The sequence below is a fragment of the Rousettus aegyptiacus genome, unplaced genomic scaffold (assembly GCF_014176215.1).
Source record: "Rousettus aegyptiacus isolate mRouAeg1 unplaced genomic scaffold, mRouAeg1.p scaffold_m13_p_18, whole genome shotgun sequence".
Classification (NCBI taxonomy): Eukaryota; Metazoa; Chordata; class Mammalia; order Chiroptera; family Pteropodidae; genus Rousettus; species Rousettus aegyptiacus.
In genome coordinates, this window is record NW_023416293.1 from 12,955,336 (window position 1) to 12,968,656 (window position 13,321).

Sequence of the window (13,321 nt, forward strand, 5' to 3'; positions counted from 1 at the left end):
CGAGGACCTGGGAAAGGGGATGTCAGAAGGGCAGCTGGTCTCAGGAAGGGACAGCTAATTTTCCCTAAAGGCTTTTCGGGTTTTCTGAACGTTCTTCAATGGGGCCGAAGAGGCAATTTTGTTTTCCCTTTTCTTTCTCCTCCAGGAGACGGAGTGATTTGAAGAGCTCGCAGTCTAGCTTTAGAAAAGCATCTCATAAAATCAGTGCAATAAATAAGAATGGAGGCCCTTGCTTGTTTTCATTGCCTCCCAAGTAGAATTAAAGAAACTATATCCTTACTTTTATGCAGATTATTAAATTGCATCATGCTAGCCAAGTCTCCCAGGAGGAGGTGAAGGTGTGAGGCTCCCGGGAAGTGGGAAAGGGCACTCTAGAATGTTTGGGCTTCTCCATGGATGTGAGGATCAATATTCTAAAATAAATCTCAATGATGACTTTTGCCTTAGGATGTGCTTCAATAGGGTGACTCGTACTTTGCTTTTTTCGTGGTCAAGGAAGAAAGAACAGTTCTCTATGTTCTGTCTTCATCAGAAATAGAAGTCAAGAACTGGATTTCAATGTAATTAACTTAAATTTAAATTTAAACAGAAATAACTTCTTCGTGGCTGCCATTATGAATCATGGTTCAGATGTCATAGCTACCAACTGCCCGTCGCAAAGCAGTAACAAAAATTGTCATGCGGCGATCAGTTTCAGGAAAATCCAAGGTACGAAGCGCTGTCCCTTTAAAATGTGTCTTTAGGACTAGGACTGCATAAGGGGACGTGAGGTGCTATAGATTTTATAACACAGACAGACTTTGGTTGTCACCTGCCACTTTTAATGCTTCACTGTACTCAGGAAAGAGCCAGGTTCTTTGAATGTGACATACATTTCGAAAGGATCTTCCGAAAAAAGACCATGAACAGAACAAAAATTAGGATTGAAAGTAAATATTTACTTAAAATTAGAAATGAATTATTATCACAAAGTTAAAAAAAATCGACAAATACTTCAGACATTATAAAAACCAGAAACTTAATATATATATTAATTGTCTTATGTAACTTTGTGATACCTTTAATTTTCACATTTTTGGCTGAGTAATCTTAGGATTATCCCTTCACGTGGCACAATTTTCTAATATTTCCTGTATATAGAAAGGAGGAAAATAATTCAGTCCTTTCTTTAGCATGTTTGATCTAAATCCATTACTTATTATTGAAATATTAGAAAAATCTAACGTCTCATAATTTGTATTGTCCTATAAATTTTCAGGGTTCTCGTCAAATTTTGGAAAAACTCCAGTTTTCTTGTTATAGTGAACTACAGGATTGCAGGGCATTGAAAGAGTTTTTGTGCATGATTAATACTTTAATACCAATCACTCTTTGAACTGAGGTATTGCAGACGAGTTTGCTCTCAGGGTCATTGTCACAGAGACTAAGGGTTATGGTGTCTCATCGATGTCACTGTGTCATGTACAACAGGAACGAACTTCCATTCTTATGAGGCGCCAGTGACAATCGAATCATCCACTGAAGTTTTACACGTCTGATGTTGTTTTAAAAACTTGTTTCTCCTTCATCGTTTACATACGTGATGCTAACTGGTTGGGCACACAGGGGGCAGGTGGATTCCTAGAAGCCATTCTTTGATGGACATCAGTTACCAGATTAATTCAGTTGTGGCTGCAGAATATAGCTGACTAACCTCAAACTAAATGTATTCTATTCTCGACTTCTTGGTTGAGTCCTCCAAATGCCCGTGACTGTCTAATGTCAACTAGCTTAGTGGAGTATGATCAAAGGGGAATCAGAGTAGGGAAAGACATCTTTATTTTCTTGTAGTTATGATACCTTTTCTATTTTTACAAAAACGTATGACCATGGGGAAAAAAATCACAAAGGGGCCCTTTTGGGTTATTGTGGGATCTAATCAAATGGGACGTCCTGAGGCCAGACTTCGAGAAATGATGACGCTTCAGCTCTATTTGTCAAATTTCCCTTTTTCATCGATCTACCATATAATCGTGGCATAACGAATTCCTTCACCTTCAGTAATCTGATTATTTTGTATGCATCCTTCTAAGTCCTTTTCCTCAATCCATTCTAACACGACTGCCGAAGCGATGCTACTTACTGGTTTTCCTACATTCCTTTCCCTTGATTAGCTCTATCAAAGGTTACATAGTGACTGTAAAATAATTTGCAGTTTTTTAAAAATCCTCATTCGAAGCCCGTCTTACTTCTTCCACAACTTTCCAAAACAACTGCTCTAGAATTCTCGTCAATTCTAGAAGACTCTCCATGATTTCCTACACTTCACAGTCTTTGCTTGGGTGTATTCTTCCCTTACACCCTAATTTAATAAGGAGCTATTCTAGAGACCATCCTAAATCCCGCCTTTGGACCAAGTAATTTCTTCTCCCTCCAAACTCCTCTGGTACCTATTGACCATAACAGTCATTTGCCACTTAGCATAGCTGTTACCAACTTCTAATTTTAAAAATGAAATGCCGATTTTTTGAAACTTCGAGTAACATGAGTCCCAAACTGGAATCTACTCAGATGCCCTTTTAACAGGCACACAGATAAAAAATAAAATAAACTGTGGCATATTCAAATAATAAAATATTACACAGCTATAAAAATTAATAATCCATAGCTACATGGAACATATAGTTGAATAACCTCAACATAATTTTTTTAGAGAAAGAATCTAAACACAGAAGAATAAATATATCATGACACTTATGTATAGTGCGAAAACCAGCCAGTCGAGCCTGTGTTCTTTGGGGTGAGGATAGAGAATCCTCTGGGTGCAGCGTGGGAGCCAAGGGATTGCCTCAAAGTGCTGAGGACCGAGAGGGGCTGTTTAGTTTCTCGACCTTGATGCTGGCTGCATGGCTGTCTTTACCTTCACAGTCTTCCGCAAACCATTTGCTTAAATTCTCTTTATGCATATTCTGTTCTGTTACAACATTTAAAAAAATCAGCATTTCAATTTCTTGGTTTTTTGAATTATTAAACTCATTTATGCCTAAGGAGAGTGAAGCTGTCACTTTGCACCCATTTATAACAAGTCAAAAGACTAATAATGTCCTGAGTCTTGGGAAAGCAGGCTCCCCAGATCAGCCAGGACTGCATTCTTGGCAAAGTTTACCCACGATTAGCAAATCATCGCTTAACCTCAAGTTCCATGAGTGGGTTTTAAAAGAGCTTCTATTATTTTATCTTTTCAGGCTTTGGCATAATAGACCAGAATGGCATTTGAGTGATAAGAGGGTTTATGAAATGGACACCACTAGTTAGTGCTTTGTAAAAAGAAAGAAAGGAAGGAAAGAAGGAGGAAAGGAGGGAGAGAGGGAGAGAGAGAGAAAAGAAAGGAAGGGAGGAAGGATGGGAAGGAACGGAAGGACAGACAGACAGGTTTAGAACTTGCCTGGGTTTATAAAAACAAAGAGGGAGCGTGCCACGACATCACAGTGTTAACGTTTGGGGGGCCGCAGGGAGAGCCCGTGCAGACTCTGGCCCTGTGGCGCTTAGGGTTGATTTTTCTTTCACTTTGCAAATGTTTCTGGTGGGCGGAACATTTCGTCATCTCTCTATTTCCCCGAGCTGTGTTTCAACTTCCTTCTGGAGTTAGTCCTTTTCTGCACTAATCACAGTTCTTCGCAGAGGAGAACCTGACACAGTGTGGGCAGCCACAGCTATTAAACGCACCCCTGAAAGGTCCTCAGAATGAAATTACCGGCGAAGTTCCTGTGGCTTATGTTGTGGACTATTTGTGTAGCAGAAGGTAAGAGGAAAAAAAGACTTATTTTTCCCTATATTATCAAACATTTGCTAATATGCTTTTCAGAGTGGTAATAAAAATTTGGTCTAGAAAATGTGATTTAATTACTGCCCTGTAGCTTCATGTTTGAGCGACTTTTGACATTGTGAAGTTTAAAACATATAAGTAGCTTACTCGAATGATATTTTGGATTATTTATCATAATTTTATTTAATGTAAGATTTCAGAAAATGTTTTAATAGTTTTGAAAACTGTAATGTGTGTTATCACTTCCCTTATAATTGTCATAAAATATAATTTACTTTTGTGTGTGTGCAGAATTTTCACGAGAGTGCTTTATGTGAAAGTATTAAGAAGTGTGTGAACATATATAGAACCAGAACATAAACTGGACAATAAAAGTCTTCAAATCATGCAATAATTAGATTTATTTCAGATATAGATGTTAACTCTCCCTAAAAAAGTATTCGTTTACCATTTAGAATTGATATTGCCATGGCCCTAAGAGTCTTGTGGACAAGCATTGCTTTCTTATTAGAATAAAAGTATTACGAAAATTGAAAAAGAAAAGAATGCCCAATCTTTGTAACACCTAAGTTGTTCAATAGGGTTTTTTACCCCATGGGTATATAAGGTCTATTAATAAATTATTGGAGGAAATCTACTTTTGCAGTTCATGACAGGTAATTATGTGATGGTTGACATTTTTAAACCAAATGAATTACATATCATCCATATTCTCAAAACTTTTCGCTAAGTCAACAAATTTTGATTGAAATGCTTACTCAGCCTCTAAGCATTGAGGAATATTAGTAAATAACACCAAACCTCTGCCTCTGAGGATTTTTTCAGTTTAGAAAATAAAGGCAGAGATCTTTTCCCAGTTACATTCTTTAGTAATGTATTTGCATTTATTCAAACGTATTAATACTTTTTGAAAGATAGAGCCTTTTGTTAGTTACGCAGACTAATACACTAGTGCTTGAGTTTTGGCTTGTAAACCTCACATCCAGCCACTTCTGGAGCTGGGTGTACAGCCGTCTCCCCCCTCATGTGAATGTTACAATTAGTGTACAAAAGTGAAATATTATTTATGGGCAAAGAGTTCCAGAACAATATCAACATCACCAATTCCTAGCGAATGATGTTTTCTTCACATAGGGGTTTTCGTCTTTTCTTTAATTGGAATACGTTTAGTGGCTCGCTGTTTACATATTATTTGCTAAGGTTTTATGTAAACATCATTTGTCATGTAAGAAGATTTGTTTTATTTGTAGTTCATGTTTAAAATTCAAGAATCGTGCCAAGCCTCACTGAACCTTTTAAGTGAATATGAAGTAGAATCTGAAATTTTATTTAAATTGGGTGCTACAAAGTATGTGATACAAATTAACTAAAAGGGGTCTAAACTCTGCTTACGTGGTCGATTCCAGGAGACTCATTTCACTTGGGTTTTCTATTTCGTCAGTGTATGTTTAAATGTGATATTAGTTTCTGCTGGTGGATTGAGCACTATACATATTATAGTGAGAAGAACTCGGCAGTCTGCCTACTTCCTGACAGGTAAAGTACAACTTTAATTTTTAAAGCAGCATTTAGGTTTTCACAAATGCACACTAAGGAAGCCACAAGCTAGTAGAGGAAAAGTCACATGCATTTCCAGTGGATATAGAATGGCTATTTTATTCCTTGTTCGCCAAATAGTCCTGAAACAAAATTCGCTTACTGTGAATTATGATGCCCTGATCGCTTTTCTGCAATAGTTTTAGCGGGGGGAGAGGTCGGCATGGATGACGGGGAGGGTGAGAACCAGTCCGAGCCATGCTGGAAGCTGAGGTATTTCCAGGTGGGACGGAGCTGACGGAGGAAGTGTCACAGGGAGCGCATGGGGAGGGATGGAGATGACAAAGCCAGCCTCGGTATTTTAAGTCTAGGCATTTCCTGGAGATGCATATGCTCCTCTGTTGCCTGCAGAAGATGCTAAGTCTAGAGCTGGATCGTTCAAGTATTGCCAAAAGTTATTCTTAGCTAGAAGTGAGTTCCCAGCCGGAAGTGGGAGCCCCGGTGAGCGAAGATGCCTCACTCTGGCCTTTGGTTGCGGTGGCTGGAGCCGAGGTCAGAATCGATCTGTTTTTATTCCCTCGAGCCCTGATTGTTCCACACCTTTGCCACCTTCCCCTCTCCCCAGAGAAGCCTCCTCCCCCTCACGCCATATCTGCCTGGCCTGTGACGGTCCCAGCGAGGTCTCTCCTGCGCTCACCTAACAAAAGTGCACTGCAGTCTACACCCTACAACGAGCTGGATCCCGGCTGATCTCCCAAGCTAAGCAGGGTCGGGCCTGGTTAGTACTTGGATGGGAGACCACATAGGAAGACCAGGTGCCGTAGGCATAACAAATTAAAAATAAGGGGTTTTGTAACCTGACAAGATCCTTGCAATCTGTGAGGTCAACCAAGGATTGCCTTGCCTAAAATAAAATAAAGTGCACTCTGTGGTTTCTTAACAACTGTGACCCAACTCAGAACATACTGCAAAATAAATGTAATGGGGAGAGAGAGAAAAATGTTACATTTTACTTTAAAAGGATAAGGAAACGTCATAAAAAGTGGCTCAGAGAAAGTAATGGAACAGGAAAAAAATCAAAAATAATAAAGATTAAAATAATCTTTTCTTTTATATAATAATATAAAAGATTTGACAGAGCGCTTTTATTTGCTGTGACATTTTAATGGAGAGAGCCAAGTTTCTCATAATCCTCCCTAATTAGAAAGATAATAGATAGAAACATGATTACCCAAATGTTCCTTGAGAGGTTCCCACAAGGTTTTTTTTCTTTCTCTCTTTTTTTTAATGTAGAGTAAAAGGGTTTCTGACTTTTACGCGTGTAGCATGTGCTTACACTTGGGACGCGTGGAGAAGACGGAAGCGGAAGGGCGGGCGGCAGGGTCTCCTGGCTTTGTGCCGAAGAGCTTTGTACGCACCGAGCCTCTGTTCCCGCGTGCTCTTTCGCCTTTGGCACTTGTCACCGTGTGCTCTCTGCTTCCACAGCTTGTGCGTCACCTATGGACATGATGGAAAGGCTCAGAGAGAGTTTTATATTCATTCATTCATTCGTTCGCCCGTTGGTTCATTCAGTGATCATTTTTTGATTGCCTGCTAAGTATCAGGCACGTGACTAGCATTTCCCCAAAAGGAGGTCACTTCGTGGGGAAAACAAAAGGAATGATTGTCGCCTTTTATTAACAGATTGTATTTTATCTGTAAAGTACTGTGAATGTGACAAACCAAGGTGACTGTAGGATCATTTAGCGGGGCAAGAGCCCAGAGTGAAATGGACGGGCGGGTGGGACAGGGTCGAGGGACGGTTTGTAAGAGAGAGAGAGACATGTCATGGCTGCAGCGGCATCTTGAGTAGGTGTCGAAGGTTGAGTGGGAGTCATCCAGGTGAGATGACACCGAGGACATCCAAGATTGGGGACAAGCCCAGTGCGTGTACAAAGAACGAACCGGAGGTCCGGCATCATCTCCCAGCAGCAGACCTTCCCCAAGTCCTACAAGTAAATCGGGTAGAGTGTACGTTTTTCTTCCCTTTCTCTTTTCTTGCTTACCCCAAGATTGTCACGATCATCTAGTCAAATGCTAAATCATTCCTGCTACAGAATTTTCGGGGTCTTCATTTTAATATTATCTCGTGGCTAAGCTTTCTGTAACAACCAGTCAAGCCTGATGAGAACTCATTCCATATATCCTAATAATTTGTTTTAAGAAGCTGACGTTGTGACTTGAGCAAGAATTGGCATTAGGTATTAGCTATTTAAATATTACACACTTTAAGAAACTTGATTTCAGTGAACTTACAAGCCATATTCTGATAGCAACTTGCTTGAGTCCTGATTAAGGTGTACTTGTTAGCATGCCCAATTTTTTATAGCTATCACATATTCTCCCATTTGCCTTTTATGATTCTAGACTTACCTTATGTTTTTTTCTTTTTTTTCACTGCTAAAATTTTCAAATAAATTGTATAATCTTTTTAAATTTTAAAAATATAAATTTATTACTTCAAATGCTCATTAAGCGCAGCATAATTTCTATCTGCTTTTTCTAGAGTTTACTTTTTAAACCTTCATTGTGACTGATTATGTTTTTACATGGTTATATGTTACATTCCAAATTACCTTAATTATTCTCATGATATTTGTAAAAGAAAAATGACTATCTCTTGTTTTGAAATCTTATTGAATCATATCATATATATGCATATATACATAATATGCGTTTATACCGATGAAAAGGTAGGAAACAAATTTAACATAAAATTCCATTTTGCCCATTTATTTTTTCCGAATTGATTTTTAGCTTCATTTTATATTACAGTATCTACTAAGTTTAGAGTTGGGTTATTTAAAAAGTAGTTAGTATCCCCTGTTCTTTTTTTTTCTCCAAAATGATTTTAGAAAAATAGAGTAATTGACAAAAAGACCAATTTTGGTCTACTCAAGCAATTTGACACAAATTTGATCAAGATTTTCTCGAATATATAATTTTATTATTTATTTCATTAATAACACTTTTCAAAAAACAATTTAGAGATACAGCGACATTGAAAATGAGTAATTAGTTCTGTGTTTGTGTCAATAAAAGCCCTTTAACATTTGAAAGCAGAAAAATTAGGTAAATGATGATGATTAAGATACCAAGTGTATTTGTTTTTAACTTTGTTTATAACCATGTCCTTTAACGTAAAATGAATCCTATTCCAGTGCCATAGCCAAATCCACCCATACTTCTTATTTATGGCCTGAATAATTTTAAATTGGAAAATCAGACTAAGTGAATAAAAAGTTCACTCGGGTAGTGTTCTGCAAAAGAAAAAGTTAGTTGGCATTTAAGTGTAAGCCCATAGATGTATTCATTGTTTAAACCCAAGTTAATACTTAGACATAAGGAAGCTTAGCTTACTCATTAACTTAGAATTTGAGAAATGTGATGCCTATTAAAAAAAAACCTGTAAGATAAATCTTACTGCAAAAAATGGTTTCCATGCTTTTGAAAATATTTTTATGCTCCCTGCTTAATAAACCCCCTGCCCTACTTCTTCGAGTCACTTTAGTTTAAGCAAATGTGGTTGGTGGTTATAAGTGCCATTGGTCTATCCACTTGGGCTCAATAACTCTTGGTCTAATTAGAAATTTTTGAGAATGTGGTTTAAGTGAGCTCGAACAGTTAGTTATTTGTCAGTTCAGGCAAATAAAAGTCATGTCGTGTAAGATATACTTGATTATTGTACAAACAAAGTGTAATGTATCATCACTTTAGATATTTTGTTATGAGTCGAAAATAATCTATTAAAGCTTAGGAAAAAAAGTAGACAGGAGGTAAATTCAAACTTAGAAGATCTGGATCTCATTCACGAAAATTGCTTCACTGTGAAAACAGGACAGGACGCGCTTTATTCTCGGGGAACTAACACATCAATGGGAGGAGAGACGAAATTCTAATAAACATAGAAATAATTATGAACCATGAGCTACGTTGCGAAAGAAGTGAAGTAGGGGCTGAGGTGAAATAACAGGGGTGTCTCGGGGCGGGTAGACTTTAGCAAAGCTGGTCTTGGAGACGAGAGATAAGCCAGATTGCTTTGCGGAAATGATGTTTGAGTAGAGCCTGAAAGATGAGGCGAAGCCAATCGTCAGATGTCTGTGGGAAAAATCGTGTCATGGTCAAGGTGCCGGATGATGCTACTCAGAGCTAAGATTCTGGAATTGGCAGTAGGAAGATGGAAAAATGGAGCAGGGGTCATACATCTTTTTCTTACAGTCAAGCGATGCCATTTAAAGTTCTTGGAAGAAGCACCCGAGTTCTAAGTAGAAAGGGTAATCAATACGAGAACTTTTGATACACAACAAACATATACAGAGCGAATATTATGAGATGCTGGCAGGCAGATCACGTGAGAGGTATGTCTTGTGTCTTTTACATCTGGTTGTAAAAACCAGTTAACTAAATTTGAAAAATCAAGAATAAGGGTCAAATGTATTGTCTGGAAACATAACAACAACCAAAAGGAAAACTATTTGCCTCTGGCGAGCAAATGGGCTGATTTTTTTTTTTAATGGCTGATTTATTCTTTTGCTAGGCCACTACATTAATAAAAATAATTTAAATTGAATAAGAAAAAGCATATTACTTTTTCCTTGCATTAGGTTAGTAACTGAATAGGAACTAAGTTTATCAAAAGGTTAATGTATTAGTGGAAATTAATTCTCAACTCGAAATATTGGCATCTAAATTTGAAATTTAATTAATTTTTCTAATAACCTGAGCACGGGTCTGAATTTCAGAAACGAAAAGCATATATTAACCTATAAATGAACAAAAAATATTTTTATGTATAAACAAACACGAACATTAAATTAAAAAAACAATCATTTGGGAGGTGGGAGGAGCAGACAGATTGTGTTGTTTCACGGCAGAGTAATTCCACCATCTAGTGGACAAAAAGTATACTTACATAAATTATAAAAATTGAAACTACTGTGTAGTCATTTTATTACAAAGTTCTCAACCTAAATGTGATAAAAATTTCAAAAACTTCAGGAAAATTAGTGTATGTGAAGTCCAACACAAGTATAGTTTATTGTATTAAAAAATGTAGTTTCACATGGAGCTTTCTGTTCTATGAAAAATTGTAAAATGTTATCGTAATGGGTATATTCCATGATGGCTTCCAGCTCAGTCAATTATTTTTTTCCCCTTTCCTGTTTAAAAGAAATTTCAGACTAGAATGTTCAACCATGATTCTAAAACTAAGTAAGACAAAGAGTTTAGCGTCGAAAATAATAACGCTAAATACATACGGGGATAAACATGTTTCTTCGAATTTGCCATTTTTTAAAATAATGTGTTGGGGGTTTACTAACATAATCATTGTAACATTAAAGGTAGTTATATCTAAATTAAGTAGTAGGCAGTATTAAAAACATCAGCAATTATCAGTAGGCATGAGCTTCATTGGTATTTTCTTGCATTCTCTTAATTTGTCATGAATTTTTTAATGATTTTTTTTGCAAAATAAGAATCATACTGTATATGCAGATTCTATTACCTCTTTACATAATATATGAATAAGTAAAATATGAATGTACCATTTTACAAACAATTATAATCCTCCCTGGCAAGAAATAACACATTTCTCAGAAAATCCCTCTGGGTTTCTTCTAGACGAACACCCCCACTTTCCTCCAGAAGGAAACATTACCTTAATATTCTGGTAACTACATTTTGCTCTTCTTTAATAGTTTCACAGCCTATGTACTCGTTCCCAGTAGATACGTCTGTTCTTGAATTTTATACAGGTGAAATAATCCCGGAGTAGTCGACGTCCCATTGTGCCTTTTTACTTTTCATGTTGTTTTGCAGCATTAGTGCGTTATTCCATCACGTGGGTATACCATCAGTTTTTATCCATTCAACTGTTGACAGACATAGGAGTCGTTTCCATTTTGACTATTAAAAAAAAAAATCACAAGGCTATACATGTTACCACGCTTACGATCTGGTTCCCACGTACGTGAGTTTCCCTAGGGTGTATTCCTAGGAATGACATCTCTGCGCGATCGAACAGTGCATGTCTTCAACTGCACTATGGGTTGCTAATTGCTTTTCTGTTACGGTGACTACACTTTTCCTCGTCGCCAGCGGTTCCTGGTGCCCCACATTCTTTCCAACCGCTGGGAGTTTTAGATTTCTTAAAGTTTTACCAACGTCATGTTATCTTATTCACAGTTGACGATGGCTTTAATTTCCAGCGCGAGCAATTTTTTATCACTTTTGTGCCTTCTCTCTCTCTCTTTCTCTCTCTATGTCTTGATCAGTTTTGCCAGAATCGTATCCATATTATTTATCTTAAAAAAATGATCGTTCTCTTTCACCGTGTCCTATCCTATTTGAAATGTTTCCGTACAATTTTGTATCATCTTACCACGATTCATTTTTCTAAAGAAAATTTACCTACCTGTAATGCATATTCTGCAACTCTTTGATTACTTAATAAGTCACTTCCCTACTAGAGCAGATACTTTGTGTCTTCATTGTTTTCCCTTCAAAACTTAGATCAGTGACCAATAAATATTTTCCAAATTAATAAATATGTAGTAGAATGCAATGCAGAAGTTAAAATAATGAAGTATAGCTATTTCTCAGCAAAGTTATTTTTACAAGGCTTTGCAGTTTAAATTTCTGTAAGCTAAATACACACACACACACACACACCCGTTTGGCTGGACCTATAACCATATAGGTATTTTTAAAAGCAAAGTAACCTAAACACACTGTATATTTAAACAATTACTTTAAGGGCTTATTTTGTTTGTATTGTTCATAGATTGTAAAGAGCCTCCTCCCAACAGAGAGACAGAAATTCTGTCAGGTTCCTGGCATGATCAACTTTATCCGGAGGGCACTCAGGCCACGTATAAATGTCGCCCTGGATATCGAACTTTTGGCACTATCACAATGGTGTGCAGGAGCGGAGAGTGGGTGGCCGTTAATCCATCAAGGATATGTCGCAGTGAGTAATTCACACACTTGCAAAATTGATGAAAACCTAGTTGTAAGAATATTGATGTCAGATAGTGTAGGAATCCTGGCTGAATTATGTCATTCTTGTCATGCGAATACGAAACACGACCCCATCACTGTTCTTAGAAGGGGTGATCATCTCCCAAAATTCAATAAACAAGCATCCAGAGACATTCCATTCTAAAACGATAACTTGGCCACATTTTACTGTTTCGTGTCTTCAATCCTGTCCTCTGATAATACTGTCAAATATCTTTGTCCTCAAACTCGTACCTAAAACATGTCTCCCCGTGATACAGATGACTATTGTACTTCTTCTCTGTTTTAGAACGGCCCTGTGGGTACCCTGGCGACACTCGCTTCGGTTCATTTGATCTGGTGGAAGGAAGTGAGTTCGTGTATGGTGCCACGGTGGTTTACACGTGTGAGGAGGGGTAAGTAGTCAACACAGAGAGAGGATTATGACTGAGGTAGTTGATAACCGATATAGCGAACAGGGACTGTACTAATTTATATTTTTAAGGTTACTCTACTTTTTTTTTTCCTGAGCATTTTCATAGGGAGCACACGCTTAACTCGAGAAATTGAAATTAAATAGTGGAAGTGATTACATCTTATTTCCCCAATGTTGAAAAATTACAACAAATTATAATTACTCTAGTAGAGTGGAGTTTTAGCAGGGTGGGAAGATGCAATGCATGTAACTAAGGGTTCACGCCAAGAAGCGCTCACGACATCATGTTACGCACAGAATGTTATGGAAGGTCCATGTGTCAGGGACAGTGGGCAAGCTGACAAAATTGGATGACGTGCCATGCTACCTTACTGATAAAATTTTGTCAAATTTAGGAGGGGCAAGACTTTTACACTGATGTGATTACTGTTCTTTAAGGTTCCGTGGTCTACATGTTATTCTTCTCACATAGACCAAAAAATGCCACCACATGTCACCACCTCGGT

General features: G+C 37.5%; 1 protein-coding gene across 6 annotated transcripts in view; it reads left to right on the top strand.

Moving 5' to 3' along the window:
* The first annotated feature begins 3,466 nt into the window (after nucleotides 1-3,466).
* LOC107520841 (complement factor H) overlaps nucleotides 3,467-13,321 on the top strand; it is an 80,317-nt gene continuing 70,462 nt past the window's right edge. Inside the window, exons 1-3 of one of the 6 annotated variants that reach the window (XM_036235474.1) lie at nucleotides 3,467-3,781; nucleotides 12,165-12,350; nucleotides 12,690-12,795. In XM_036235474.1, coding sequence (XP_036091367.1) covers nucleotides 3,724-3,781; nucleotides 12,165-12,350; nucleotides 12,690-12,795 — 350 coding nt within the window. In that variant the 5' untranslated portion in view covers nucleotides 3,467-3,723. The remainder of the gene's footprint in view (nucleotides 3,782-12,164; nucleotides 12,351-12,689; nucleotides 12,796-13,321) is intronic. The other 5 variants (XM_036235475.1, XM_036235473.1, XM_016165063.2 and 2 more) reach the window with 5 other exon arrangements.